We start from the raw sequence: 26,435 nt of genomic DNA, 5'->3' as shown, positions 1-26,435 counted from the left end.
ATTTTTAAATGCTTTTATCTTGCCTGTGAGCCGCCCAGAGTCCCAATGGGAGTGGGCGGCATACAAATTTCATTAAACTAAATTTTATTAAATTTCATTAAACTAAACTTATAGCTTAGCATATTATGCAGATGTTTTATTCATGGTTAAAAACACTTTGGCTTAACATGATACATTACTCTAGTCTTCATGTATGATTAAAGAAGTTGCCTTTTTTCTTGTATCTTTAACCACTAATATTCCAAATTTTTACTTTTAACTTCCCACAAATTAAATATACTTTTTAAAAAAAACCAGGCTTGTCTGTGGTATCTGCTTCACTCATGTAAAACTTACTGTTTATAAGAAAAAAAATGTTTTTATTTTCTTTATAGGCACCTTTTCTGGATATTTTAAATACAATGCTGGACCCTTATCTTCCCTTGACTATTGAGGAACAAGAAGAATGGGGAGATCCTGTGGGAGATGAGTCCAACAAAGAATATATTAAAAGTTATTGTCCATACCAAAATATTAAGCCACAGGTACTATTGAATTTTGTGCTGATTAAACATTATTGTACTATGTATAACTAAAACATTAAATTTAGAAAATTGTTCAGACAATTTAATGAAATCCACTCAAAATGAAGAGAAACTAAAACTAAGCATAATAAAAAGCATATAACTTATACTTCTAAAAAGCAGATTTCAATAAGCAATAGTAAGTAGGAATCCATGGCAGGAATAACTAATGGGAAAAGGAACTCAGCAGGGGTGGGAATTCTTAAAAGGAGAAGATACCAAAGGCACAGTTACAAACAGTTTCAGTGGCAGGGAGGGGGAAATGGAGGAGAGAAGAAGCCAATGTAGGCAATTAAAAATATCAGTTATGCATCTTCTACTATTCAGTATTTTGATTGATTATTTATATGAAGAGGAAAGGTAGTCAAGTTTGCCAATGATACAGAATTAGGCAGCATGCCTAATACCCTAAAAAACAGAAACAAAATTCAAAATGATCTGGAGAGAGCTGAGAGAAATGTAGAATTTAATTAATAAATAAAAACGACGGAATGAAATTTCACAGAGACAAAGTCTATCGCTCATTAAAAAAAAAGAATGACATGCACAGGTACAAGATAGCTTGGTTTGGTAATGCTATCTGGATCACTGTCGCCAAAGTGCAATGGGTTACATTGCTGCGGTCAGACTACAATCTAATCAATAGGATCACAATGACAATGCAGGCAAAATTGATGGAAGGGGATTTAAGGGAGATGTATAACTCTCAAGTAAACAGGTAACTTTCCCATATCAATTGTGAATAGGTGTGGCTGCACCATAAGCTTAACATTGTCTTGCTTTACCCTCAGATAACTGACTTGCTTGGTTATCTATTTCCAAGTGAGGAAAGAGAAGCTTCAGTATCAGCTAGGACAGAGTTAAAACCATAGCCAACATTTTATTTGAATTGCTTTCTAGTCTCAGATAAAGAGTTTATGGAAGACTTTCAACACAAGACAAGTACAACTGTTTATCAAGTCAGAGATTTGATCTTCTCAAAATTGTCATCTATGGCTACAGTCTGGATAGATTTTTCATCCATATAATTAACTCTGTTTAATGCTTTTTTTTCTGCTGACATGATAAAGCAACTTCCATCAAGTTAAAAATTAATGCCTGCACAGATTGGTATCAATAATTCCATCCTGCTAACTCAGACATTTCCTTTGCTGCTGTCACTTTTTCTTTTCTTTTTAGAATTACCCTTCTCTTTTTATCACAGTTTCTGAGAAGGATCAACGAATTCCCATGGCAGGATTGTTAAGATACATCAATAAACTTAGAAAAGCTGTACAAGATCATGCCAAAAGCAACAATTCAGATGATAAAGGTAGCGCTTAGAATTTCTAGATCACATTTGGGGTATGGCTAATGAAACAACTGCAAACGTTTGTCCAATCCACCAGAAAGAAGCATATGAAAGTAGTCATGATAAGTATGTTTTCCATAAAACTAAAAGTTCAATTTAGGAGCAAGAACAAAACTACGGCATTTACAGCATTGCTCTCTTCTTTCAAAAATCGGAGAAAAGGAAAAAATGCTTTGGCCTCCTAGCAGATAAGTTGGGTTGAGAAACCAGATTTAGCAAACCTTTCACGGAATGGCGCAAGGAAGGACTACCTATATTCATGCTCTTTTTTTTCTTCTTCAGTAAACTAAGATTTATCAAATTAGGATCATGATGCTGAATTAGATCAATTAATTTTTTATGTAAGTGGCCCTTGTTTTTAGATTGGACTATATTTCATCATTTTGGAACAGGAATTGTATATATACATATGTATCCTGATATGATGACATATATTGATTATATTGGAAAAGATAGTATGTGTTACATGCAGTAAGTTAACATTTACATAAAATATAGTTGTTGTAACATCCAGAAATTAATCTGCATACAGAGAGGAAATTATTAACTTAGAAATAGATAAATTAATCAAATTATTAATTTTAAATATTTGTCTTAATATTTGAACAAATTTTCAATATTAAAGCAAATATCCCATTTCATCATTCATGTAGTTGCCAGAAATACTTAGCATTCCATTGTTATTCCTGACTGATATGCAATTTTAATTCACCTTTTGAAAAATAGATATAAATAAATAGATAGATATAAAACAATTTCCTCTATTAATCCTTCAACTAATATCTAACTTCAAATGATTCATCAAGAATATTCTATATTCTGTATTCTGTATGAGCATCTGTTCAAAAAGAGGAGAGAATTTGTAGCCAGCATATAGTAACTACCATGTTTCTTCAAAAACACGACCCACCCCAATAATAAGCCCAACCCTAATTTTGGGGAGGTGGGCCTAGTATTACCCCACCCTGAAAATAAGCCGGGATGGGCGTGGCCAGCACAAGTAGCGGTGTGGGCACCGGGGAGGCGGGGGGGGCAACTGCCTGCCTGCAACTGCTACCCACTGGCCCCTTGGGCCAGCACAAATAGTACTTTTGCCCTTCTCTTTCTGGGTACAGTGCTTCTGCTTAATAGGCCACTTCCCCAAAGCCAGCAGCTCCGCGGTCAGCTACTTAGCTTTTTTCCTCTTTTTGGGAGGCTTGCAGGAGGTATTTGGCAAACGGGAGGAAAATAGGGTGGTGGATTTTCTTTCCTGTCATCCATTCCTCAAGCTCAGCACAGACTGAGGGAAGGATGACAGGCAGGAAAATCCCCCTCCCCATTTTCCTCCCGTTCTCCAAAAGCCTTCATTCCAAACACTGACGGTTCAGAATGGATGTGCAGCCACAGCACGTCCAGCTCACCAAATCTGGCCTGTTGTACCTCAAAAAAAGACCACCTCGAAAATAAGCCCAAACACGATATTAGTATAATCAAACTGTGCTCATGGTTGTCAATTGTAAAGGATATGTTTCCACATGTGAAGCGTTTGATAATTATTATAAAAGTAATATTAAAAAAATAACATAACTGGAACATATTTTTATTCAGAAGTAACCACCAATCACATTCTTTCCAAGGCGAGCACACACAGCACAATAATTTCAATTATACAAAGTTTGTGAGATATTAAAATAGGGGTACAGGTATAAAAAGTATTTTCCGCCTGAATTTTGTTCATGTGATGTGGGAACATTGCAGCAGCCTCAACTTCAGTTAGTGGTCACAAGTCCTTTGTTCAGTGCCGTCATAATTTTGAACGGTTACTATATAAACATTCAAAGGACGACCTGTATTAGTTATTGAGAAACCTATCCACTGAATCACATTTTTGGTCCCCAAAAATACCTGAAATGCTCTTCTGTTGTGAAAATGAATAGGTAGAGGGCACTAGTAATTTATTTCCTGCATACCACCAGCCAGCAAATGTTCAAACAGCTATAGAAAAATACCCAGAGATACTTTTCAAAAGGTAATCAGACTTTCTTGTTTTTTTTCTTTGAAAACATTTTGCTTCTAATCCTAAAAGCTCTTCAGTTCTAAAGAAGAATGAGAAGCAAAATATTTTTAAAGAAAAAAAAGAAGAACGTTTGGTTGCCTTTTGGCAACCATGATCTGGATGATTGAGAATCTCCCTAGACATATAGCAAAATACTTTTCTGCCTGTGTTATTAATGTGCATGGTTATTTATGTTTCAGAATAGCATATTTCCTGTCCTATTAATGTAGATTGCATTTGATATATTTTGGTTTCAGGAGCTCAAATGCCTAATATTATCTTAGATGTTCAGCCAGGAGGCAGCCATTGTTCTCCAACGTATGAGGATTCCTTAAAACAGGTAGAGATATCCTTTACAATGGATAGAGTCACAAATTAATACTACAACCTGTGAATACAATTGTTGGTCCTCTGAAATATCTTTTCCATTTCTGTATATACAAGCCTACCAAATCATAATCCCCTCCCCCTTCCCACTTAGGATCTGTAGCTCTTTTTTTTATAAACAGGAATTTGTTGTAGTCATTGAGATTCTAGGTTTCGCCAATATAAAAATTTAACTTATCATAACCCATTAAGTGAATACTTTTGAAATAAACATTATTTTGGAAAGTGTTATTCCCAATCCAGGATTGTAGATGTCAAATTATCACCTGTAGCAGTAATCGTTACCAGGAAAATGGGCGGGGCAGCTGAGATGGAGGAGGAAAGATGCACAGGGATTAGACTCATTCATCTTCCTTCTCACGAAACTGTGGATTGGCTAAATATGCATGGGATTCAGCCTCTTGGATCATATTACAGTGACCAAGGAAGATCTTCCCAGTAACTGGCTGGTAGTAACAATATACAAGGGCTTCTCTATCAGTATATCAGGGCTGTACTTTGCACTTTAATACTATATAGTCCAGAATCTGTAATTTTGGATAGAAAGGATCCTTCTGCCTATAAAAGCTTCACATTCAGTAGAAAAATTACACTGTTGAAAAGGAACTGCAATGGTTGATGTTGATTTCTCCCCAACATCAGTCTTCTTTGTTTATGGAAAAATCTGTTGAGATGGTTGATGGAATGTCTAGAACAGCAAGGAAAATAATGCTAGGGATTCTCAAGGATATGAGAAATTGTATTCAATTTCTGGACTGTAATTTGCAGTCTTTTATAGATTTAAGTATGTAAAAACACAACTTACGCAAATAATGCATCCTTTTTTTTCTTGTTGTGTTTAAATATTTTTAAAGTGTAGATGTGAACTTTTTGCCTACTATAGACAATACACACGCTCACATGAAAGTACTTCAGCCACAGGCTACGATTGAAAGAAGCAAAGTAATTTTGAAAGCATTTTGTGACACCAGCTTCAGCGTTGGCTGCTGTTGTTCTGGTCACAAGCTGTGTTATACTTGACAGTAATGCTCAATTCACAGAAAGCTTTCCGGATATCAGTGAAAAGCCCATTACAGTAGCTGCCATTTTCTAAAGAGAATTCGGCAGGAAGAACTCTGATTACTCTTCAGACTGTAGACAAACCCCCATGATTATTCCCAGTGTTACAAGAGCACGAACAGCACTTCAAGGAGACCATCAATTGGGGTGGAAAGAGCTACAGAAAATACATCTCTAAAGTGTGCAAAAAGTTACGAGTACTGTGTTCTGTACTTTTTTTTTTTTTTAGGTTGCAACACAACTAGCATTTCTATATAGTGAGGTTGGACTTGACAAGCAGGAGTAAAGCCAGGCTGGAATTTTTGTCCTTTTTGCAAAAGAAAGGGAAACGATTCAGCTAAATATTACCTGCCGAAGTGACTTCTTGAGAACTTTTTAACTTATTTTGGAAACTAAATTTATCCGGTGTTTGCCTGAGGAAAAGACAAGACACTTCTCCAAGTTCAGACGGTTTTGTTCACCTCAATAAAATTATTTTTTGTTTGAATTTGTCTTCCTTTCCTATATTGAAATATATGCAAATGGCTCGTAAGCAATAAGCAGAAAGCAGAAAGTACAACCAAATTAAGGGGCTAAAAATCAGCAGTTAAAACTGATCAATTTAAAGCAATGCTTCAATAAAATTATTTTCATCATTTACTGAAAAACAGGCTGTGAAGGCTAAGTTCTTTTTAGGAAAGTTATTCTAAAATCTATGGCCAACAAGTGAAACAACCCTTTCTCTGCTGTTGACTGGAATACAAGGAAATATTATCTATACCAGAATAGTGTTTGCAGAGAGAGAAATAAAACTATATTGTATCTTGTTGCTCTTTGATTTAAAGATCAAACACAAACCCTGAAGTGAACCTGGAAAGAAGCTGACAAGTGCAGGATTGAATTGGTATATTCCAGTGCCTTCTATTCTTCAAGAATCCTAGCACCTGCAGTCTGGACCAGTCCATTTTTGCAGATTGTCCTGAAAGTCAGGTTTATCTAGACTAGAGCATATTATAGAATCCAATGTAGTATTAATATTATATGAGAATTTATTTTTCTTATTTTAAAGTTTAAACTTACCATCATCTCTTTATCCCCGCATTAGATAAGAAACAAAATGTAAGGTACATATTTAATAGAAACACACAATTTTACAGAATGTGAGAATTGGAGGAACTAGGAAAGCCAGCTAGAATTGTTCTCAAAAAGCTTACAATTAATAGGAAAGTAATTTTACAAGCAACCATTTAAGCTAAGCACAGTAAACAGTACATTGTAACTACTAGAGAGAGTTAATTTTTTAATTATTCTCCCATTAGAATTAGATCTAGCCTATAGAAATCTTATGAACAAGCTGGCATACCTTTTGTAAAGAAGTAACATGTAATCATCAACTAATGGATTTAGACTAATTAATAATAACATTTAACAGAACGTGTAAAGTAAATTAAAAGCACTGGAATAGCATGCCTTTTCTGCAACGAAGCACTTCTCTTTGAAATTGTCCATCATATGGAGTGGTTTGCTTGTCCTATATTCCAATACAAGTCCTTCACCTTTTTGCGTTTCAATTGTTTTCATGTTTACAACTTTCCCAGTGTTACTGAAAATGGTACTTAGCTTTATATTAGCTTCTGAAGGAATGCCAGGAACCAAAGATTGCAGATTTGTTATGGTTCCCACTCCAAAATTTAGAACCATCATAAACACTTGATCCAACCCATCAAGTTCTCTTACATAAACAAAGACATTGGTATCATTCCATATGTAACACGTCCATCCCCTGTGAATGGGAAGCTCACTGGACCGAAGGGAATTGAGTTCTCGGTACAAATTGAGTGTGGAATTTGGGTAATTTTGTTGAATCTGAAATAAAGGAAAATCGTTACTTAATTTATTAAATGCTCAATAAATACCCTTATTCATTTGTTGTTACATAAAGTTCACTGGAGCCTTGGTAGGGTTGTGTGGGTGGTAAACTATAATCAAACATATAGTGTAACTTGACTATAGGTCAGTGATGGCTAACCTTTTTCTAAAGGTGTGCCAAAACTCTATGTGCGCACACTAACACACATGCATGCCCACCCACCTGCGCATGCGCAAGAAACCCCCCACTGCACATGCACAGGCGACTACTGCGTGGGGGGAATTTTCGCCCTCCACAGGCTCCCAAGGTTTTCCTGAAGCCTAGGGAGGGTGAAAATGCCCTCTCCTGCCCCCCAGGTGGGAGAGGTCATTTTCGCCCTCCCGAGGCTTCAGGAAAGCCTCCGGAGCCTGGGGAGGGTGAAAAACAGGTCCAACGGGCCAACCGAATGAACTTCCGATTGACCTGTTGGGCCTGTTTTTCGCCCTCTCTAGACTCTGGAGGCTTTCCTGAAGCTTGGAGAGGGTGAAAACAGCCTCCTTCGGCCCTCCAAAAGGCCGAAAATCAGCTGTGCCAGAGCAGAGGGCTGCCATGCCAGCAAATATGGCTCCATGTGCCACCTGAGGCAAGCCTGCCATAGGCTCGCCATCACGGCTATAGGTAGTCCTCAATTCACAACAGTTCATTTAGTGACTGTTCAAAGTTATAATAGCATTAAAAAAGTGATTTATGACCATTTTTATGACCATACTTATGACCATTGCAGCATCCCCATGGTTAGGTGATTTACATTCAGATGTTTGACAACTGCTTCATATTTATGGCTGTTGCAGTGTCCTGGGGTCATGTGATCCCCTCAACAAATTTCTCACTTATCAACATAAATCATGGGCTAAATTGTGGCCCTAAGTTGAGGACTACCTGTGTGTCCTTCCTGTCCTGTATTTTAGCAAATTTTCGCCTGTGTTTTCTACTTTAGAATATAAATTACTTTGGAACCCACACTGGTTTTGTACCATTGTAGGACATGCTACAGTTGGATAATGCACTAATTTAAAAAAAATCCTCCCCACTTTATTTTCTACTAATTCTCCCCTAAAGTTCCTATATCAAGTTTTTTTTTAACTATACTGCACTGTATTTAAGACATCACATGATTTTTGTTAGCTTTTAATGGCAAACGAATGTAGGTGTTCACATTTTATACTCACTTTCACATTTATATTTCGATAGTCAGGATTTACTGCTATCCATGTTGAGTTGCCCTCACTAAAGCCAGCATGAAGGCTGTCATCCCATTGCATTGGGGCTTTTTCTAGAAAACGTGCCTAAAAATGAGAAGGACCTATTCAGTACTAAATTGAATTTGCATTTTTCACTAGGTACAGTTATATCTTATTTTCTGTATAGTCATATATCAACGGAGGTTACATGAGTATTAATAAAATACATTAAAACAATATAAAATGGGGTAGGTAGGAGAGCCAGCACCAAAGACTGCCACCATCTGCACTGGAAGACCTTGAAGAGGAATACTGTTTGGAGCCATCTAGGACACATAGTCTTGTCCAAATAGGTATGACAAAGAACAGTGTTAGAAAGCCCATGGCTGTGACATTTTGACCTTGGTTCCTACAGTGGCCTCTAGGCCTCTATGGAGACTGAGCTGTATTGTGTGTAATGTACCCTAACGATGCCTGCTTCATAATAAGCGACGTGATATTGTAATACAAAAAGCAGTGATTTATTAACAGCTTCATTAGGCATTCTTCATTAGGCATTTCTTATTCGCAGCCATCTTTTTTGCTCTCTTTATCTGCTTTTGAACTTTGCCCGTGTTTCTGTCCTCCCTTCAGTCTGTCATAAATCACGTTATCCAATACCTTCATTCATCTCAACCCAGCTACTGTAATCTGAGATCTGACTCCGCTGACGCTCTGCATGGAATGTCAACACAGAGAGTTGACATTGTGCCTCAAGTAGAGGCAACTCCCATCAAGGAGCAACTAGCCATTGCAATTGCTCTGGGAGGGTTTCCTAAAAGTGAGGCGGGTAGAAGTCCCAACCAGGACAATTTGGGTTCAGATTTGCTAGTAGGGGACACTAATGTGTCAAGGTTCAGATGCCTCTTAGTTGTCTTTAGCACAGTAGTTAGAAAACTGAAGGTGTGAGAAAGTGTCAAAGAAATTAAGAAGGAGAGTCCCTGTTGAGTGGCACATCTATATAAACTATGATAATTATCATTTGTAGGTGTGGTACATTTTGGGAAGGGAGATGTACCCTATTTTTGGAGTATAAAATGCATCTCCCCCCCCCTAAAAGAGCATAGCAATGTTGGTGCATCTTATACACCAAATACAGCCATTTTTGGCCTCCCAAAGCCCCACCCCGCATCCCATTTTTATGAAAAATGGACTATTTTTCGCAAAAGGAGACAGTTTTGCCTTCCCCCAGCTCCCAGCAGCACTCTGCAGGCTTCAGCAGGGCTGGGGGAAGGCAAAAATGCCCCATTTTTGTGAAAAACAGGCTTTTCACAAAAACGGGGGCATTTTTGCCTTCCTCCAGCCCTGTTGAAGCCTGCAGAGTGCTCCTGGGGACCAGGGAGCACAAAAACTTTTTTTTTCTTATCTCTTCGAAATTGTGATGCATCTTATACACCGGTGCGTCTTATATCCGAAAAATACCATTTCTTGGTGGAAGCAACATCCTGTAAGTGACAGGTTGAAAGAAATATGGCAGTGGAAATTGAGTTACCAGTGCCAGTTGTGTCAGTTTCCCCAGGTTGTGCCAGCCAAATTATTGGTGACCGTGTCCTTAGTTGTTGGTATAAATGTTAAATCTCTAATAAGGCAGGATTCATCCATGATTCACTGCTTATGGGGAAGTAATGACAGAAATGAGATGACAACCTTGACAATAAGAGGAGCTGGTAAATGGGTTGGCTTCTTGTAACTTTTCTTTGGATCAGGGAAAGGCCTAGGATCACCCACAAATCTGCTCTCTGAATCCATCCATAAAGAGATAATAAAATAATGGATGATCATCAGGCAAAAACCATCCATCCTAAACCAAAGTTCAGCATCTTCAAATGGGTACATCTACTTCTTCTCTTAATTACTTTTGGGAGTTTCTTGTTATTGATTTTTGGGTGTGTAGGGTCTTCTGAAAGACAAGTTTCATAATGCTGCTGGGAAAGTTTTTTTCTACTCTTACTGAAAGAAGTTTTATACAAATTTAAGGATTAAAAAGAAAAACAATTTTTAGAAAACAGCAAATGGTGGACTAGAATTTTGGAAAGTTAAACACTAAATTAAAAGGCTAGATGGATTTCAAAGAATATTTCTTATGCGATGCTTAAAATTTTATGGAAGAATATATCAAGATTTTGAAATTAACTTTAAGAAACCTAAGTTTCACATTCGTCACCACCAATCCATTCCAAGGCTGAGATTGGTATTAATCTATACAAATACTGTATCTACAGGAGCTGTTTCTGGCTCATCTAATGAGTGGCATCTGACCAGTTCCTGGAATCATAATGGTTCAGTGAGGACAATGGAGAGCAGTGGTTCCATTTTGTGGAAGCACTTTGGCACAACAAAGTTGGATTGATTTCAGCATCTTAGGAACAAGAGTCCTTGAGAGAAATTTAGGACTGAGAATTCCAGGTGAATGGCAGCAATAGGAGATGAACAAGTTGGTAGTTTTCTAGGAGAACATTTTGTAGGAGAACAGCAGCATCTTGGCAGCTTTCCTTTCTCTTCTCCATGGGATCCAGAGCTGGGTTCCCAGGATTGATGTTTGTGGATTCCATTGTGGTTGCTGGCAACCAGAGTGAGAAGTTCTGTACTGCAAGGATTTTTGCAAGCTGATTGACAAGATTGAACAAGGCTAGTCTTGCGTACCAACCTTGGGAGCTGACATGGGGAAGGGGTCTGTCTGCCAGATGTGTGATTCTCCTTGCAGTTCAGATGAGACCAGGATGAAGGAGGAGTGGGAAGGGGACTGGAATAGAATGAAGTAGGGTTTGGTAGTATGGCTGATGTGGGATGGAGGCTCTGCTCAGGCCTAGGTGATGAATGGTTTACAAAAGAAATATAACCTGGTTGGCGGCTTTTTTATCCATTTGCTATGTCGGATTACATAAACTGCTTCAGCTTGAAGTGGAAGAGTGGGGGTGGGATTGGTGAATGGAGGAAAATGTGGGCATTTCAGTGGTGACAAGGGGAGTAATTATGGCAGATGGACAGCAGCCTCAGTGTTTAAGACAAATCCTATAATAGCCAGGCATGTTAACTGTTGATCCTGAGGAATAAAGTCCTGAACATCTGAAGGGCAGAAGACTGAGAAAAGGCCTTTTTCATTACTAGATTTTACCTCCTCTATAACAAGCCTCTCAAAAGACTAAAGGGTTGAATTTTTAACTCACAGTTTCTGATGTTGCATCTTCCATTCCTATTTCTTCACCATAATAACTTACAGGTGTTCCAGGAAGGGTTAAAAGAAGCATGTTTACGACATTTATATATTCTTTTCCAATCCGAGAGGATATTCTAGCAGTGTTGGAATCTCCAACCTAAAATTAAATAAGCCATTATTTCATTCCTAGTATACAAAGCTTGTATTATTTATGGAAATTCAAATCATACAAACTATTTATCCGGCAGTTTTAGAATTTATTATCATTTGATGGGCTAAAATTGGCTAGGGCATACTAAGCCAATGGTCCCATATCTTTGCAGCTTGGCAGCCCAGTGGAGGGAGGAGGGGAACTGGGCCATGCAAGCAGCGGTTCATCACATATGCACATGCACAGTTTATTTGTGCAGCTCTACTTGCACAGCCTGGTTGTGGATAGGCCATGGCCCGGTAATGGACCCCTGTGCTAAACCATAAGTACAAACATTAGTAGATCCATATCACCTTTTTTCTCTTTCTCCACCATTACACTGATTTTAAATTTTTTATTATTACTATTGTAATTAACAGACAACAAAATCACACATTTAGAAGCCTTTCAACACAATTTCATCATTGTAGTTTTAAGAAAGCAGACAATAACGCCTTTACAACATATGTTTTTTGTAAAATATTTCCCCAAGGAACCAACCCATAAAATTGAAGTAGACGGTATGCTACTCTCTCTTATCTTAATTTCCAGCTAATGTTGGAATTTTCTGATTTCTAAGAAAGTTTGCATTCGTATAACAACGATCTACATGATGAAGTATATACATCATCTATGAAAAAAAAATCCCCGAATACTGATAGAATGGTTAAAGTTTCGCTCTGACAAAGGTATTCTTGGCTCCGAATGGGACAACTCTCCATGTCAACAATTCATTTCAAGTATTTAAAATAAATCCTTAAACTTTAGTTTTGCTTTGGCACTTTTTTCATAAGTCCCCTTTATCTTGGACTGTTCTTTTCACAAACGATTATGCATCCTTTGTGAAAGAATAAATATTAACAGTTGCTTCATTAAAAATACATAAACAATTATACTGCAAACTAAAAATTTCAAAAATCCTCAAAATCAAAAACTTACCATCCAATTTGGCCATTTTCCTTGTGGCATATTCTTCATCCACAAAGCTATACTTTCAGAAATATCATTTCCTGAAACTGATTCCAAGTTCTTGAGGTGAAAATTTACAGGAAAATCAGCTTCTTGAATAAATGATGTCCCATAATACAACATCGTTTCTTCAATGTTGTTCTCAATTGTTTCTGCAGCCATAAATCTGCAAAGGAGGAGAATTTGTGTTCTTATGAAAAGGATTGGCATGATAAAGTACTTAAATAGTTACACCCTTTATGCCCAAAAGATTCTCTTAGTATTGATACGGCTGAACTATTGCTCTGACAGAAACACTGTGTACAGTGTAAGATAATATAAATAAAATGGGGAACATTAAAAGGACATTATACAGTAAATGTGGGTTAGACAGCATCACCACCAGATGGATTCATAACTGGCTGACCAACCATACTCAACGTGTAGTCCTCAATGGAATCTACATGGAGGGAAGTATGCAGTGGAGTACCCCAAGGCTTTGTTTTAGGCCCAGTACTCTTCAACATCTTCATCAATGATTTGGATGAGGGAATAAAGGGGGAACTCATTAAATTTGCAGATGACACCAAGCTGGCAGGAATAGTCAACACTCCAGAACACAGGCTTAAGATACAAAAGGATCTTGACAAACTTGAACATTGGGCATTATCTAATAACATGAAATTCAATGGTGAAAAGAGTAAGGTGCTACGTTTAGGCAAGAAAAACGAAATGCACAGTAAATGAGAAAATCCCATCATAAATGTTAGTTGAGAAACTCCAGGAACGGCATGCCATAAACAGAAAGCTTCAATTCTATGGCAAGACTGCATTCAAGATAGTGACAAAATTAGTGGACCAGAGGAATGCCATCAATATAATTTACTTGGACTTCAGTAAGGCATTTGATAAAGCAGACCATAACCTACTACTAGATAAAGTAGAAAATGTGGGTTAGACAGCATCACCACCAGATGGATTCATAACTGGCTGACCAACCATACTCAACGTGTAGTCCTCAATGGAATCTACATGGAGGGAAGTATGCAGTGGAGTACCCCAAGGCTTTGTTTTAGGCCCAGTACTCTTCAACATCTTCATCAATGATTTGGATGAGGGAATAAAGGGGGAACTCATTAAATTTGCAGATGACACCAAGCTGGCAGGAATAGCCAACACTCCAGAAGACAGGCTTAAGATACAAAAGGATCTTGACAAACTTGAACATTGGGCATTATCTAATAACATGAAATTCAATGGTGAAAAGAGTAAGGTGCTACATTTAGGCAAGAAAAACAAAATACACAGGTACAGCAGAGGTGGTACCTTGCTCAATAATAGTAACTGTGAGAGGGATCTTGGAATCCTAGTGGACAACCATTTAAATATGACCCAGCAGTGTGCAGCAGCTGCCAAAAAAAACAACACAGTTCTAGGCTACATAAACAGAGGGATAGAATCAAGATCACGTGAAGTGTTAACACCACTTTATAATGCCTTGGTAAGGTCACACTTGGAATACTGCATTCAGTTTTGATCGCCACAATGTAGAAAGGATGTGGAGACTGTAGAAAGTGTGCAGAGAAGAGCAACAAAGATGATATGGGGACTGGAGACTAAAACATATGAAGAACGGTTGCAGTAACTGGGTATGTCTAGTTTAATAGAAAGAAGGACTAGGGGAGACATGATAGCAATGTTCCAATAGCTCCAATATCTTGCCACAAAGAAGAGGAAGTCAAACTATTCTCCAAGGCACCTGAGGGTAGAACAAGAAGCAATGGGTGGAAACTAATCAAGGAGAGAAGCAACTTAGAACTGAGGAGAAATTTCCTGACAGTTAGAACAATTAATCAGTGGAACAGCTTGCCTCCAGAAGTTGTGAATGCCGCAACACTGGAAGTCTTTAAGAAGATGTTGGATAGCCATTTGTCTGAAACAGTATAGGGTTTCCTGCCTAGGCAGGGGGTTGGACTAGAAGACCTCCAAGGTCCCTTCCAACTTTGCTATTGTATTATTGTATAAGACAAGTTTGTTCTTCTTTTCCTTTATTTTTTTTTCTTTTTACACAGTATCTGTTAGATAATAAACTTGTGAACAAAATCCATATTGACTTATTGTTCAATATCTATACAGTGTTTATTCAATGTTACAGACTTCCAATCATATATAAAATAATAATCTGGGTGTGGGTAGAATAATTTCTCATTTAACTATTTTTTAAGGATATGCCTGCTGTGTGTAGAGATAAAAGCCTTACATACTATTTTAAAAGATCTTCCAGTCTAAATAAACTGATTTTCTGTGATTTGCAGTTGAGGTTGGGAGAGGTGTAAAGTTCAACTGCTCCCTTCTCCTAGAACAGAATCCTTTGGCTTTCAAGCAAATCTTAAAATACACTCTCTCCTTCTGAGAAAATAATAGCTTTTCCAAATCAGATTTTTTTTTCTATACTGAAAAACTGTGATTCTTTACTCAAAAGTTGTCATTTGTGACATCTAAAGACTTTTGAAGAGAAAATAATTTCCGAGAACTTCAGTGAACTTACTTCAATCAGGCACCAACTTTTAGAACAGAGAATGGCCATCACATCCACAATCACAGGAAGTCCAAAGATGCTTCTTCAAAAGGCAACTGGACTTTCTTGGGTTTTTTTTTTCCTTGAAAACATTTTGCTTCTCATCCAAGAAGCTCCTTCAGTTCTGGCTGAATGGGGGGGGGGGGAATGGAAAGATTTATATTCTTTGCAGTCATCTGATCATTAGTACTTTGAAAGCTGGTCATCAGCTGCTAACAACCAAATAACTTGAAAAAATATAAATCCTTCCGTTCCCCGCCATTCAGTACAACTGAAGAAGCTTCTTGGATGAGAAGTGAAACATTTTCAAGGGGGGGAAAAACAAGAAAGCCCAGTTGCCTTTTGAAAAGCACCTTTGACCTGGATGATAGAGAATCTCCATAGACAGTCAGAGGAAACAGACAAGACAGCTGCTGCTGCCAGCCTCTGTGATGCTGGGTCAAGATCCTGGCAGATCCTGGCAGAATGCATGTCACCAATGTCTGTCACAGATGATGAGCCACGTACCTATCCTTGCCAGCCCTTTTCCTTCAGCATCAGGTCAAAAGCAGCTGCCATCATTTGCTTAATTGCCTTTGGTTCTAACCTCTGAATAAGCACAGGAGGCCTCTTAAGAATTTATCTTAACTAACTCCAAAAAGGAAACAGTTTGGACAAGTAGTTAATTCCCTAAAGAGGCAGAATTAGAGAAGAAAACTGAAATATTTAAACATACGGTATTTGTTTTGTTTTTGTTGTTTTTCGTACTGGAAAAACACGGCATCAATCACTCATCCTGCTAAAACATGTGTTCTTATTAACTGTGAAGTGAAGCTAAAATGAATATCAGCAACAATGATTGACCTGGCAAAAATTAAAAGTCAGGTAGAATGAGACTTTGAATTGTAATAAAACACATTATAAAAATAAATAATATTAAGTTCAACACGCAATACTAGCTGGCTGAATACTTATTCATGTGTTTTCCTTTCAAAGAAGGTATAACAGATGTATATTGCAGGATTTGAGATAATTGATCTGTGTATTTGTGTGTGTGTGTGTGTGTGTGTATTTGCTGGGTAGGCAACAAGTATGCCATTTATATTACAATGTAAGCTCTACTGAAAACAAAGTTTAAAATATCAAATGCTGCTGAGACTATAGAATTTGCTTCCTACAACTTCTGACACTCAGATATTTTTGGAGTCCGGTTCCCATTAACTCCAGTGAGCATGGTAATAGTCAAGAGTTTATGGGATATGTACTCCTATGCCTAAAAGGCCAAAATTACCAAACAAAACCAGACCATCTTCTCATAATGTTTCCCCTAGCATTGCAATTTGCTACTAACATTATCGAGCTATTTGATGGGTATGAAAGCTGATTTTCCCACAGTCAACAGCAAACAGACAGACACAGGTCTGGCCATTGCCCAACTACAGAGCAGATGGAGACTGTCCCTTCCAACACGGGCAGGTTTCTGCTCTGGAACACAAACCAGACAGGAGAGTGGCAGACGGATTTCAATACCTATTACAGTATAAATAGAACTCATATTTAATATGCAACAGTCGCTGGTATTCTGTTTTGTTTCTTAGTTTCTCTATAAGAACCAGAAATTCTCGGATCTTTATGTGGCTTCTTACCTGTTCAGTTTGCTGAGGGGAGATTTGACACTTGGGAACATTACAGCTTTGAGTAATACAAGACAAATAAAGTCAGGCTGATAGATAAAAAATGAATACGGTTACCTGTATCTACCAGGTTCACTGCTGAACTTATTCATGGTATGCCGAAAACTGCGGACTATATCATGCAAGCCGACTTGGGTCGTGGTGTAGTCATGATACAGTTCAGAATAAGCTGTGATGTTTTCCTGACAAAACAGTGGGATGTTATAATTATTCCTCTGATAATAGCCTCAAAGAAGTGCTCACAAGGTGGATTTGGCACACATCCCATACTTTTTTTTTCAATTCCCAAAGCTCAGAGAGACTTATATTATGAATACTTTTAAAACAGAAAGTCCAAATAAACAAACTGGGCTTGTCTTTACAGCAGGCTCATGGAGCATGGGTGCACCAAGGGGGCACCCGTGTTTATCCTGCCATAGGGGGGCTCACAGGCTAAACATGTGCAGTCCAGTGAGGGCCCTGGGGCAGACCAGTGGGGACCCTTGGCAGGTGTTTCTGAGAAAAAATAGGCTGTGGAATCACCTTGGGATCTCGTACATCATAGCGGCAGGACCTCTTTGTGACAAAAAGCAGCAGGAGCAACTTACAATCTTCTCTATCAGTTTCATCATTGACTGGGTGGCGTGGGAAGCTGGCAGAGGAGGTTGCAAATGGCAGTTATATGACTGCAGTTTGCTGCTATGCTGGAATGGCAAACTGGACACTCGGGCACTTGGCTCGCAATAGTATGACTGCAGGGCTGCTGCAACGTCATGGACTGACTGTAAGACCCCTGTGTTCATCACCACTGTAATTTTGAACATCACTGAACGAATGGTCATAGCTGAAAAACTGCCTCTACTTTTATAACTCAAAAGTAGGACAGTGTGGGAAGAGTGACATTCCTATAGTACGCCACGAATGACCCTAAGCACTCCCTAAGAACGACTCTTCGTAGATGAACAGTATTTTCTGGTAGGTTCAGAAAATCCCACTTGCAATCCTTCTTATGAAAGTTTAGTTTGAGAATTTTCCAGGAATATATTCTGAGAAGAAATCTCACAAGAACCAAAAAATGTCTTAGAGCAGTGTTTTTCAACCACTGTGCCGCGGCACACTAGTGTGCCGTGACATAGTGTAAGGTGTGCCGTGGGAAAAACACTTTATATATAGTCAATATAGGCACAGAGTTAAAATTTTTTAACATTTTCTAATGGTGGTGTGCCTCGTGATTTTTTTTCATGAAAAAAGTGTGCCTTTGCACAAAAAGGTTGAAAAACACTGTCTTAGAGAATGCAGCGTATAATACAGCCAGAGTTACAGCCAAACCTATTTATATCTTCTATATTGTGCAAGAGATGTATATCTACAAAAGATTAAAAAATAACTAACTCAGAGGCAATAAATCTACGTTCCTGTCATCACAAATCTTCCACCAGCCTCTAACAGAACGGATGAAGCTTTGTGAATCAGAAACAAAACATCTTCAAGGAAAAACTAAGGAAGTCCAGTTGGCTTTTGAAAAAACCACCTTTGAGACAATCATGACTTGGATGACAGAGAACCCCCATAGAAATTTACCAGCCTCTAGTTTATGATTTGCACAATTGTCCCCCAAACACACTCCAGTTACTCTTAATACATTGCAAGTCACTGTTTTACATTGACAGAAGCCTAGCAACCGATAAAGAATTATATAGCACCCAGCAAATGCAATAAGCATTTGTTCCTTATGGAAGGACAAAGCTGAAAAACTGTTACCGGCGGGAGACTTTTATTCACTTGTGGCTCATCTCTCAGATGTGTTGCTTCTAAGAGGAATTTAAGAGAACTGATGCTAAATCCATCGACTCCTTTGCCAAGCCAAAACTGAATAATATCCTAAATAAAAAGCAAAAGAAGAATGAGTGGGTTTGCTTAGTTGCACATTGTCATGCTTACAACAAGAACATTTCTCATTCTGTTCTAAACATCCAATGTTGCAATTTTTAGCTTTCTTTCATTTGTGTTCTCGTTCTTTTCTTAGATTCAGGAACAAACCTCAGTGCTGCTTGGCACATTTTGTCCAACATTCTGCATTGGCTACTGTGCTGAGTGGAGGTTTAAAAACATCTATTTCACAGCCTTTTTTGTCTGCATTTTGAGCCAGTGCTGACTCTTGGCAACTTCCTGGACAAGCTTGTGCAGTTTTCATGACAAAATTTTCAAACATGGTTTGAAAATGCCTTTTTCCTTAGGATTAGAGAAAGTGATTGGCCTAAAGTCACCCAGATGGCTTCATGTCTAACCCAGGACTGGAACTCCCAGTCTCCAAATTGCCTTTAAGCCCCAGGACAAAATGACTTTTATTTCACTCATTGGTCCTTTCTGATTTTAAACTCTATTCTACCAGAAAAGTATATTTGAAACTAGCTTTCCTACAGTACCCGACTTTAGGTGGCAGGGAAGAAGTTTCTGTTTTTGGAAAATTAGCATCAAAACAGATGATTTGTAATAGAGAGACCCATAGATAATACCTCTGTTTGAATCAACAGCCTTGCTGAATTGGACCTGGGCCCATCATAGCACAGCATTCCCCCCCGCACTTCACAATGACCAACCAGATGCTTCAGAGCTGATTGCAAGCAGTTGGTAAAGACATACCTGCCTCTCATCATTGTTCCTCTACACTTGTGTGTAGAGGCATGCTGTCCCACCCTGAAAGCAATCATTTCTTTTTGCAGACTCATGCGGCTATGAAGCTATTGAATTGCCTGCAGAGAACATCTTGGTCCCTGAGCAGGTTAGATTTATCACTGAACATTCAACGATGGACCAATTTATAATTTAACAATTTCCAGCAGAGAAATACTTCAGTCTATCAAAAGGTCCCCTTTATGTTGCTTTCATTGATTTTAGGCTAGCCTTTGATTCCATACTACATGGAAGGCTCTGGAAGAAACTAACTGCCAAATTGATAGATTATTGTTTCCTTAAACTGCTAGGGAACAAGATGGCTCAGCGGTTAAAGACGCTGAGCTTGTCGGCTGGAAAGCTGACAACCCAGGTTCCAGACCTGAGCGCTGCATAACAGGGTGAGCTCCCGTTACTCGCCCCAGCTCTGCCAACCTAGCAGGTTCAAAAACATGCAAATGTGAGTAGATAAATAGGTACCACTTCAGTGGGAAGGTTATGGTGTTCTGTATTTTCATGTTAGCCACATGAGGACAGAAATGCCTCTCAGGCAATGCAGGGTCCCTCAGCTGAGAATCAGAGATGAGCACCATCCTTTGAGTCAGTCATGACTAAACTGATAATAGATCTCCAACATGGCACAACCACCTTTTAAATAAAGGACAATCTTGATGCCAATTTAACTGACCCCCACCAACCCACCTAAAAGGGTGTTAAACAATCTTATAAAGCTTTATCACCTTATTGCTCTCTAGAGAACAATTTAAAATTTGTCTATAGCAAATTTTGTAGTATTCTCAAAAAAACTGCTTTAAATCTTCAGTTAATGAGAGACTTACTGAGCCGGTTAAATCCTTTAAGCATCTAGGTGTTCATTTTCAATCTTCTACTACTGGGTTCATTAGACAAATGAGCTTAACACAAGAGCTCAAGAAGCATCCCTTGAGATTACCAAATATACATATCAAATGGCAGCAACTACATTCTAGCAGCAAGTGGATTGAAGCAACTAAAAAGCTAAAGATCTGAGTTTGATCCTATATGGTATGCTCACTTGTGCTTGTGCATTAAGACATCTCTAGATTTGAGAACATCCAATTAAAATTTCTAAAAGCTATCAAACATTCTCCTTGTTCGACTTTTAATGTTCTTGAATGGCTAGAACTAGGCTGCATCTCCTTTGGGTCTTGCTTGAGACCTAAGATTCTTGTCAAAGAAGATCCTTTGTAGAACTTCTTTGATCCATCTTACTTTATGGAGTTCTTGGTGCTCGCAAAGCTTGTTTGTTTGCTTGCAGATGTTATATTATACCCAATAACTTGCACCAGTAATGTTATCTAGTCAGATAATGAAACATCTACAAGCAAAGATTCTAATTCAGAAAGCACCAAGCTGCTTCTTAAGCAGTTAGTGGTAAGAACCTATTGAGGAAAGAAGACCAAAGCTTTGGAATGATCTTCAGCTGCCTTCCTCCCCACTCTTCCAAGTTGTATTGTTTGATAGGAAGCCATCTAAAAATCTTAACAAAAAAATACTATTGATACTTACATGCATTTCTTCCTGAACATTAGGATTACGAAAATTTAAATCTGGCTGTTCTTTTCCAAACTGATGAAAATAACATTGGTTCCTCACAGTATCATACTGCCAACTGGAATTTCCCAAGATGCTCATCTGATTGCATAAGAAATACAATATATTTTTAACACGCTATTTAATCTGATTCCCATGAAACCTTGAATATCCAAACATTAAAAATGGAGAATGGATTTACTTTTCTTTAAACAGCTATGTTTACAGCAAATGTATTTCACACGGCTATCAGAAAAACTACATCAAATGGTGATGGTTCTTGACTTATAAAAAGTAAGAGTCTGTTTTTACTGTATATGGGACAGATCACCACAGAATAAGCATTTTTAAAATGCTAAAAACTGACACTTGATTTTCAGCCTTTTTATTATCATACAGTAGCTACCGGTATCTCCGCTGAATATATTTTTTTATGTTTAAGTATATTTAATTATGATTATGCCCTTCTGATTTCATTGTGAGAATATCATATCATTATGAGCAATATCATCATGTGGAGTATCAGCCACTTTTTTGTGAAATAGTGGTGAATTTTGAACTGAGGAAGTTGGGTTTATAGTTTGGTAACTATTGGGTTTGGGTTTTTAAAAAAATCTAGGAGTATCTCATCTACTTCTAAGAAATGTACCCCATGCCACCAGGCAATCATTCTCTAGCCCCAAAGATTGGCCTTGGCTTGTGATTTAACATCAAAGCAAAGAAAGATCCTGTCCCCTGGGAGGAAATTACAGCAGGAATTTCACTTGCCATGAGCTCCTCCAGGTGAATGAGAAAATTGGCAATGAATTAAAAATTCATCAAAAATGCATTTTAAAAAAAACAAATCAGCTTTCTACTGGGAAACTAACAAAAGTCAATCATTAAAGCTTGTAATTTTAAATCATAAAAATACATGAGAGAAGTAGACAGACTCCTATCACACAAAGTCTTCCTCCTCCTTCTTAAAGATTAAACACAAGAGCACCCAATTCTTGCAGAATTCCCAACATACTTTTTGTGCCTTTTCAAAAATAATAATAATAATAATAACCTTTTTGCAAGCTAGACTTAAAAGTTTGGCTCCTGCCATTTGGGGACCTGGTCATATTCCTAGCCCTTTGGACCTTGTTATCTACAATTAGATAGACTGGTCAACTATTTTGATTTCTGGTGATTCCTTTAATCTGCACCGTAGGTTCTGATGATGTCTTCATCTTCCATGTATATTCTGTATGAGTGGAGAGAAGAACTCCTGCTCCAAGAACTATGCACACTCAAACCGCACTTCCAATGTCCACATGCTTAGAGGAACACCCTATTAGAAATCATATTCCTACGCAAACTCCTTATCTCACTCACAACCCAGAACACGCAAGATACCTAACTGAGTGCAGTGTCAATGCACTAACTGAGGTGCTTACGTACCAGTGGTAGGTTTCAAATTTTTTTAGAACCTCTTCTGTAGGTGTGGCCTGCTTTGTGGGAGTGGCTTGCTGGCCATGTGACCAGGTGGGAGTGGCTTGCCAGCTATGTGACTGGGGGGCATGGCCAACTTGTAAAATGTGATGAAACTCACTTAACAATACTCTTGCTTAGCAATCAAAATGTTGGTTCAGAAACAGTAGCATTTGAAGCAATCGTGGATTGCTGCAACCAGATCTTCAAAATCCTTCATGCTTCCAAGGATTGGATCTATGTCTTCAAAATCCTCTATTCCATATCCAGAGTCTTTTAGGGCTGATTTATAAAAAGATGTGATCCAAACAGTTTTTATATTAAGATACTGTATATGTTCTAGTTTTTCCTGGATACCTAATCAAGAAAAAAGTGGAACAATACTATAAATATCAAGTCACAAATTTTCTGAAGAACTGAATCATTACTGGTAGAAGATGTAATTAGATTAGGAAAATTAGATTCCCGGATTGTGTCATGGTTTAAAAACCCACTATTGTTTGATTACATTCATACATCAAACCACAAAGAAGTAACTACATTTCAGCTTAACTGTCAAACCTGGAAGCCATCTTTTACATTGGGCCTTGAGGCCTGCTACATTTTCTACTGTGGGAAAATTGGAGGGGGTTAGGGTTAGGGTTATATGGAATATGGGGGATATATAGTCAAAATAACATTCTTTTCTCAGAGAGTCAAGGGCACCTTGCACTGCAGCTGCGATGATTTGATTGGGAGGTATCTCCAGTTTTGGATGGTGCCTGATTGTTCCATGGGATAGACATGTGGGTGCTGGGCAGGGACTTGGACTTTCATTTGGGTGGGGAAAATCTGGAAACTTTCAGATTCAGGTTTTCCCAGATATGCCAATATGACATCCCTAATAAAATGAAATTTTGAGGAAACTCAAGCCTCAGAGTCTTCTTTCGTTAGGATTGTTACTTGGAACCCTGAGATTAACATGTATGAAGTTAGCATTGTTCTTATACTTAATTATGAAAATCAATTATAATAAGATGAATAATACTGTAAGGAAAGATGTAACACTGGTCCAAACTGCTTAGAAATACTGGATGGGGACGTTAAAACAACTTGAGTAAACCACCTCTGCCAATTTTGATAGTGGTGGTAACTGATCAATAGGAACCAGCAGCTGTTTTTATTGCAATCCATCTTGCATTGCCAAGAGAACTAAATTGAAAGAGATTCTTAAAAGATATCATACCTTCTCAATGCTTTCTAGTGTAATGTGGAAATAGATACTATACTGTGTCATTACTTCAGATTCTTTGAGCCTTCCCATACTCTGCCTATATATCTCACCCACGATTATATATATCTTTGGGTTATTTTCTTTAGTATGTTTACATAAAATGTAAGATTAATTTTAAGGTAATTAAGTTAATCTAGTACAAACTGACATTTGTTTACTGGATATGAACTGAAACAAGAAGTGGGACGCCCTAAATGCTCAAGGTGCAATGTTACACAATAGGCAACCTCAAGATATTGCTGAATCACAACTCCCAATACCTCCAGGGGCTTTGGCCAGTAGTGAAGGATGCTGGGAAATACAGTTCAGTAATGGAGAGACCAATGTTGTGAACATATTACCTGTAAGATTTCTATGCTGTTTTCAACCTAGCATTTGAGAATCTAAAAAGTATTTGGTTACCCATCTTAAGATGAACACTTTTAAAAAGTATTTCCAATTAACCTTTATTTGAAAGCAAGAATGTGCAACTTTCCTGTGCTGAGATCCATATTTAAATTTCAGATGGCCTGATGGAAGTTGCTTTTCACAAAATTAACAGATGGGCCCCAGATAAAAATTAAATCCCATTTCATTTCATTTACATTTATATTGAATCAGCATTAAATATAAGGACCGCTCTCTAGTTATGGGCTAGTAATTTCTCCCTTCTCATCTTAAAAGTTACAATTTGGTAATAAACTTGGGAATCTTTGGAATCACCCTCAAGTCTTTTGGAGGCTTTGGACCTTTCTTTTAAAGGCACCGTTTTCTGCAAAATTTCTTACTGTAGAACTTCTTTCTCCAAATAAGAGAATTTGACAAGATCGTCAGGCAAAAGAGCTTTAGAACTCAGTTCCTTTTAAAAACACACAATATGGCAAGGCTGCCATCCCTCAAACAGTTGGATGTACCCACCTTTGAGATCACCATTCCCATCTTTGTCCGTGTCTTTAAATGACCGTGGATAGAGCTGATAAATGGAGCTGGCTTGCCACCAATCAAGGCATTTGGGGGACAAGGCAATGATTGTGACCGTAGCTGCCACAAGCACCAGTGAAGCTGCAATGATCAACCAGAAGAGTATCTCTCTGGTAATCCTATAGCATGCCTTTGTGGAGTACTGAAGGAGCACCTCTTTGGGCATTCCTGCATAAGGCTGCTGAGTTAATCCGTCCTGTGCTTCTATTTCCATGATGACAGGACCAGCCCTTGGTGACCCTTCCTCAGCTGCTTCTTTGGCATCCAGCTCCTCAGCCTGAAGAAAGCCATTGTTGTCCAAGCCTTCTTTCTCTTTCAGCTCAAGAGAGAGGACTGTATTTTCTCCAGCCATTCCTTTTGTTCAGTGCTGTCTCCTCTTGCTCAGAAGTCTAATGTAGCTGAGAAGTGGGTTGAATACCTTCAATCAGTGAAATACATTCTTGTCATTTGTCCCTGGTTTATAAATAAACCTGACCAACCAGTCCAAAGTCTGACTAAGATTAAAGAGAGTCAAGTGCTCCAACTCTTTTGAACTTTTCTTTATAGTCTGGTAAAATGTTGCAAGAGAACAAAGATCTAAATGGACTTCAAAAGAAAAAAAAATTGCAGGGCTTTGGAATAGGTGGTGGCATTCTTTTTTTTCCTCTTCAGCAATGGATCTTTGTCCTTAACCCTTTGATGTCGGGAAGATGTTCCATAGCCAAGCTTCCTGCTATGGCAGTAGCATTATATTAATCCACTGAAAGTACAACTGAAGTTAAAAGGCTACTTTATTTTTAACTACTAGCTGATTGAATTTGTTTATAAATTTATAAGGCTGCCCATGACCCTGGGTGGTTAACACAAGAAGATTAGGCAACGAGTTACATTAAAATTAGACTAAACACCCAGGGCCGCCGAGAGAATTATTAAGCACTGGAACAAGACTAATATAGGCACCCTCACCTACACATGGGCACATAAATCAATAATGTCATAATTGTACATTTATTAATTATATCCAAACATAATTAAATTCAAGCAAATATATTAAAAAGATCTTTTACTTCTGTAAAAGATAATAAAAACAATAATACACATTAGTATTTAAACAATGAAACAATATACAGATTTTTGAGATGACATTTCATAACCATTCATAAACTGAAAGGAAATATAAAACATATTCATAAATGAAATGAAACTAGATGGAAACGTAAATAAATAAGTAGTGAAATTAAAATTCAACAAATGACATAATGACTGTTTCAGATTAATAAAGGTTATGTGAAACAAGCCTGCAAGGCGGTTTTACTATACACACAATGTATAGAGTATGAAGTATATATCCAATATTGTTTTTCTTTTTCAAAATTTGGTTTTGAAATTTTTAAAAATGTACCGGCTACATCCCCCTCTCAGGCCTGTAAACACCCAAAAAGAAGGAGAGAAAATTAGCATAAAGTCAAAGCTGATTTACTTACTTAAACTATAG

The 26,435-nt window shown here is 37.9% G+C and overlaps 2 protein-coding genes across 5 annotated transcripts in view; one reads left to right on the top strand and one right to left on the bottom strand.

The window, feature by feature from the left end:
* The window catches only part of PREPL (prolyl endopeptidase like), a 28,467-nt gene extending 21,958 nt beyond the window's left edge, over nucleotides 1–6,509 (top strand). For 2 of the 4 annotated variants that reach the window (XM_032215226.1, XM_032215225.1), the window contains exons 12-15: nucleotides 375–524; nucleotides 1,743–1,875; nucleotides 4,207–4,289; nucleotides 5,625–5,882. In XM_032215226.1, the coding sequence (XP_032071117.1) occupies nucleotides 375–524; nucleotides 1,743–1,875; nucleotides 4,207–4,289; nucleotides 5,625–5,681 (423 nt within the window). In that variant the 3' untranslated portion in view covers nucleotides 5,682–5,882. Of the gene's footprint in view, nucleotides 1–374; nucleotides 525–1,742; nucleotides 1,876–4,206; nucleotides 4,290–5,624 lie in introns of those variants that run through there. The other 2 variants (XR_004255176.1, XR_004255175.1) reach the window with 2 other exon arrangements.
* SLC3A1 (solute carrier family 3 member 1) lies at nucleotides 6,493–25,482 on the bottom strand. The gene is given in 9 exon segments (XM_032215227.1): nucleotides 6,493–7,240; nucleotides 8,453–8,569; nucleotides 11,671–11,817; nucleotides 12,790–12,985; nucleotides 17,107–17,231; nucleotides 18,790–18,909; nucleotides 21,250–21,375; nucleotides 22,772–23,085; nucleotides 24,899–25,482. Coding segments are annotated over 9 exon segments (2,001 nt in total). The 5' UTR covers nucleotides 25,314–25,482; the 3' UTR covers nucleotides 6,493–6,799.
* Nucleotides 25,483–26,435: the final 953 nt, after the last annotated feature.

The sequence above is a fragment of the Thamnophis elegans genome, chromosome 4 (genome assembly GCF_009769535.1).
Source record: "Thamnophis elegans isolate rThaEle1 chromosome 4, rThaEle1.pri, whole genome shotgun sequence".
Classification (NCBI taxonomy): domain Eukaryota; kingdom Metazoa; phylum Chordata; class Lepidosauria; order Squamata; family Colubridae; genus Thamnophis; species Thamnophis elegans.
Note: the sequence above shows the minus strand (reverse complement) of the source record. Positions and strands in the feature narration are given on the sequence as shown.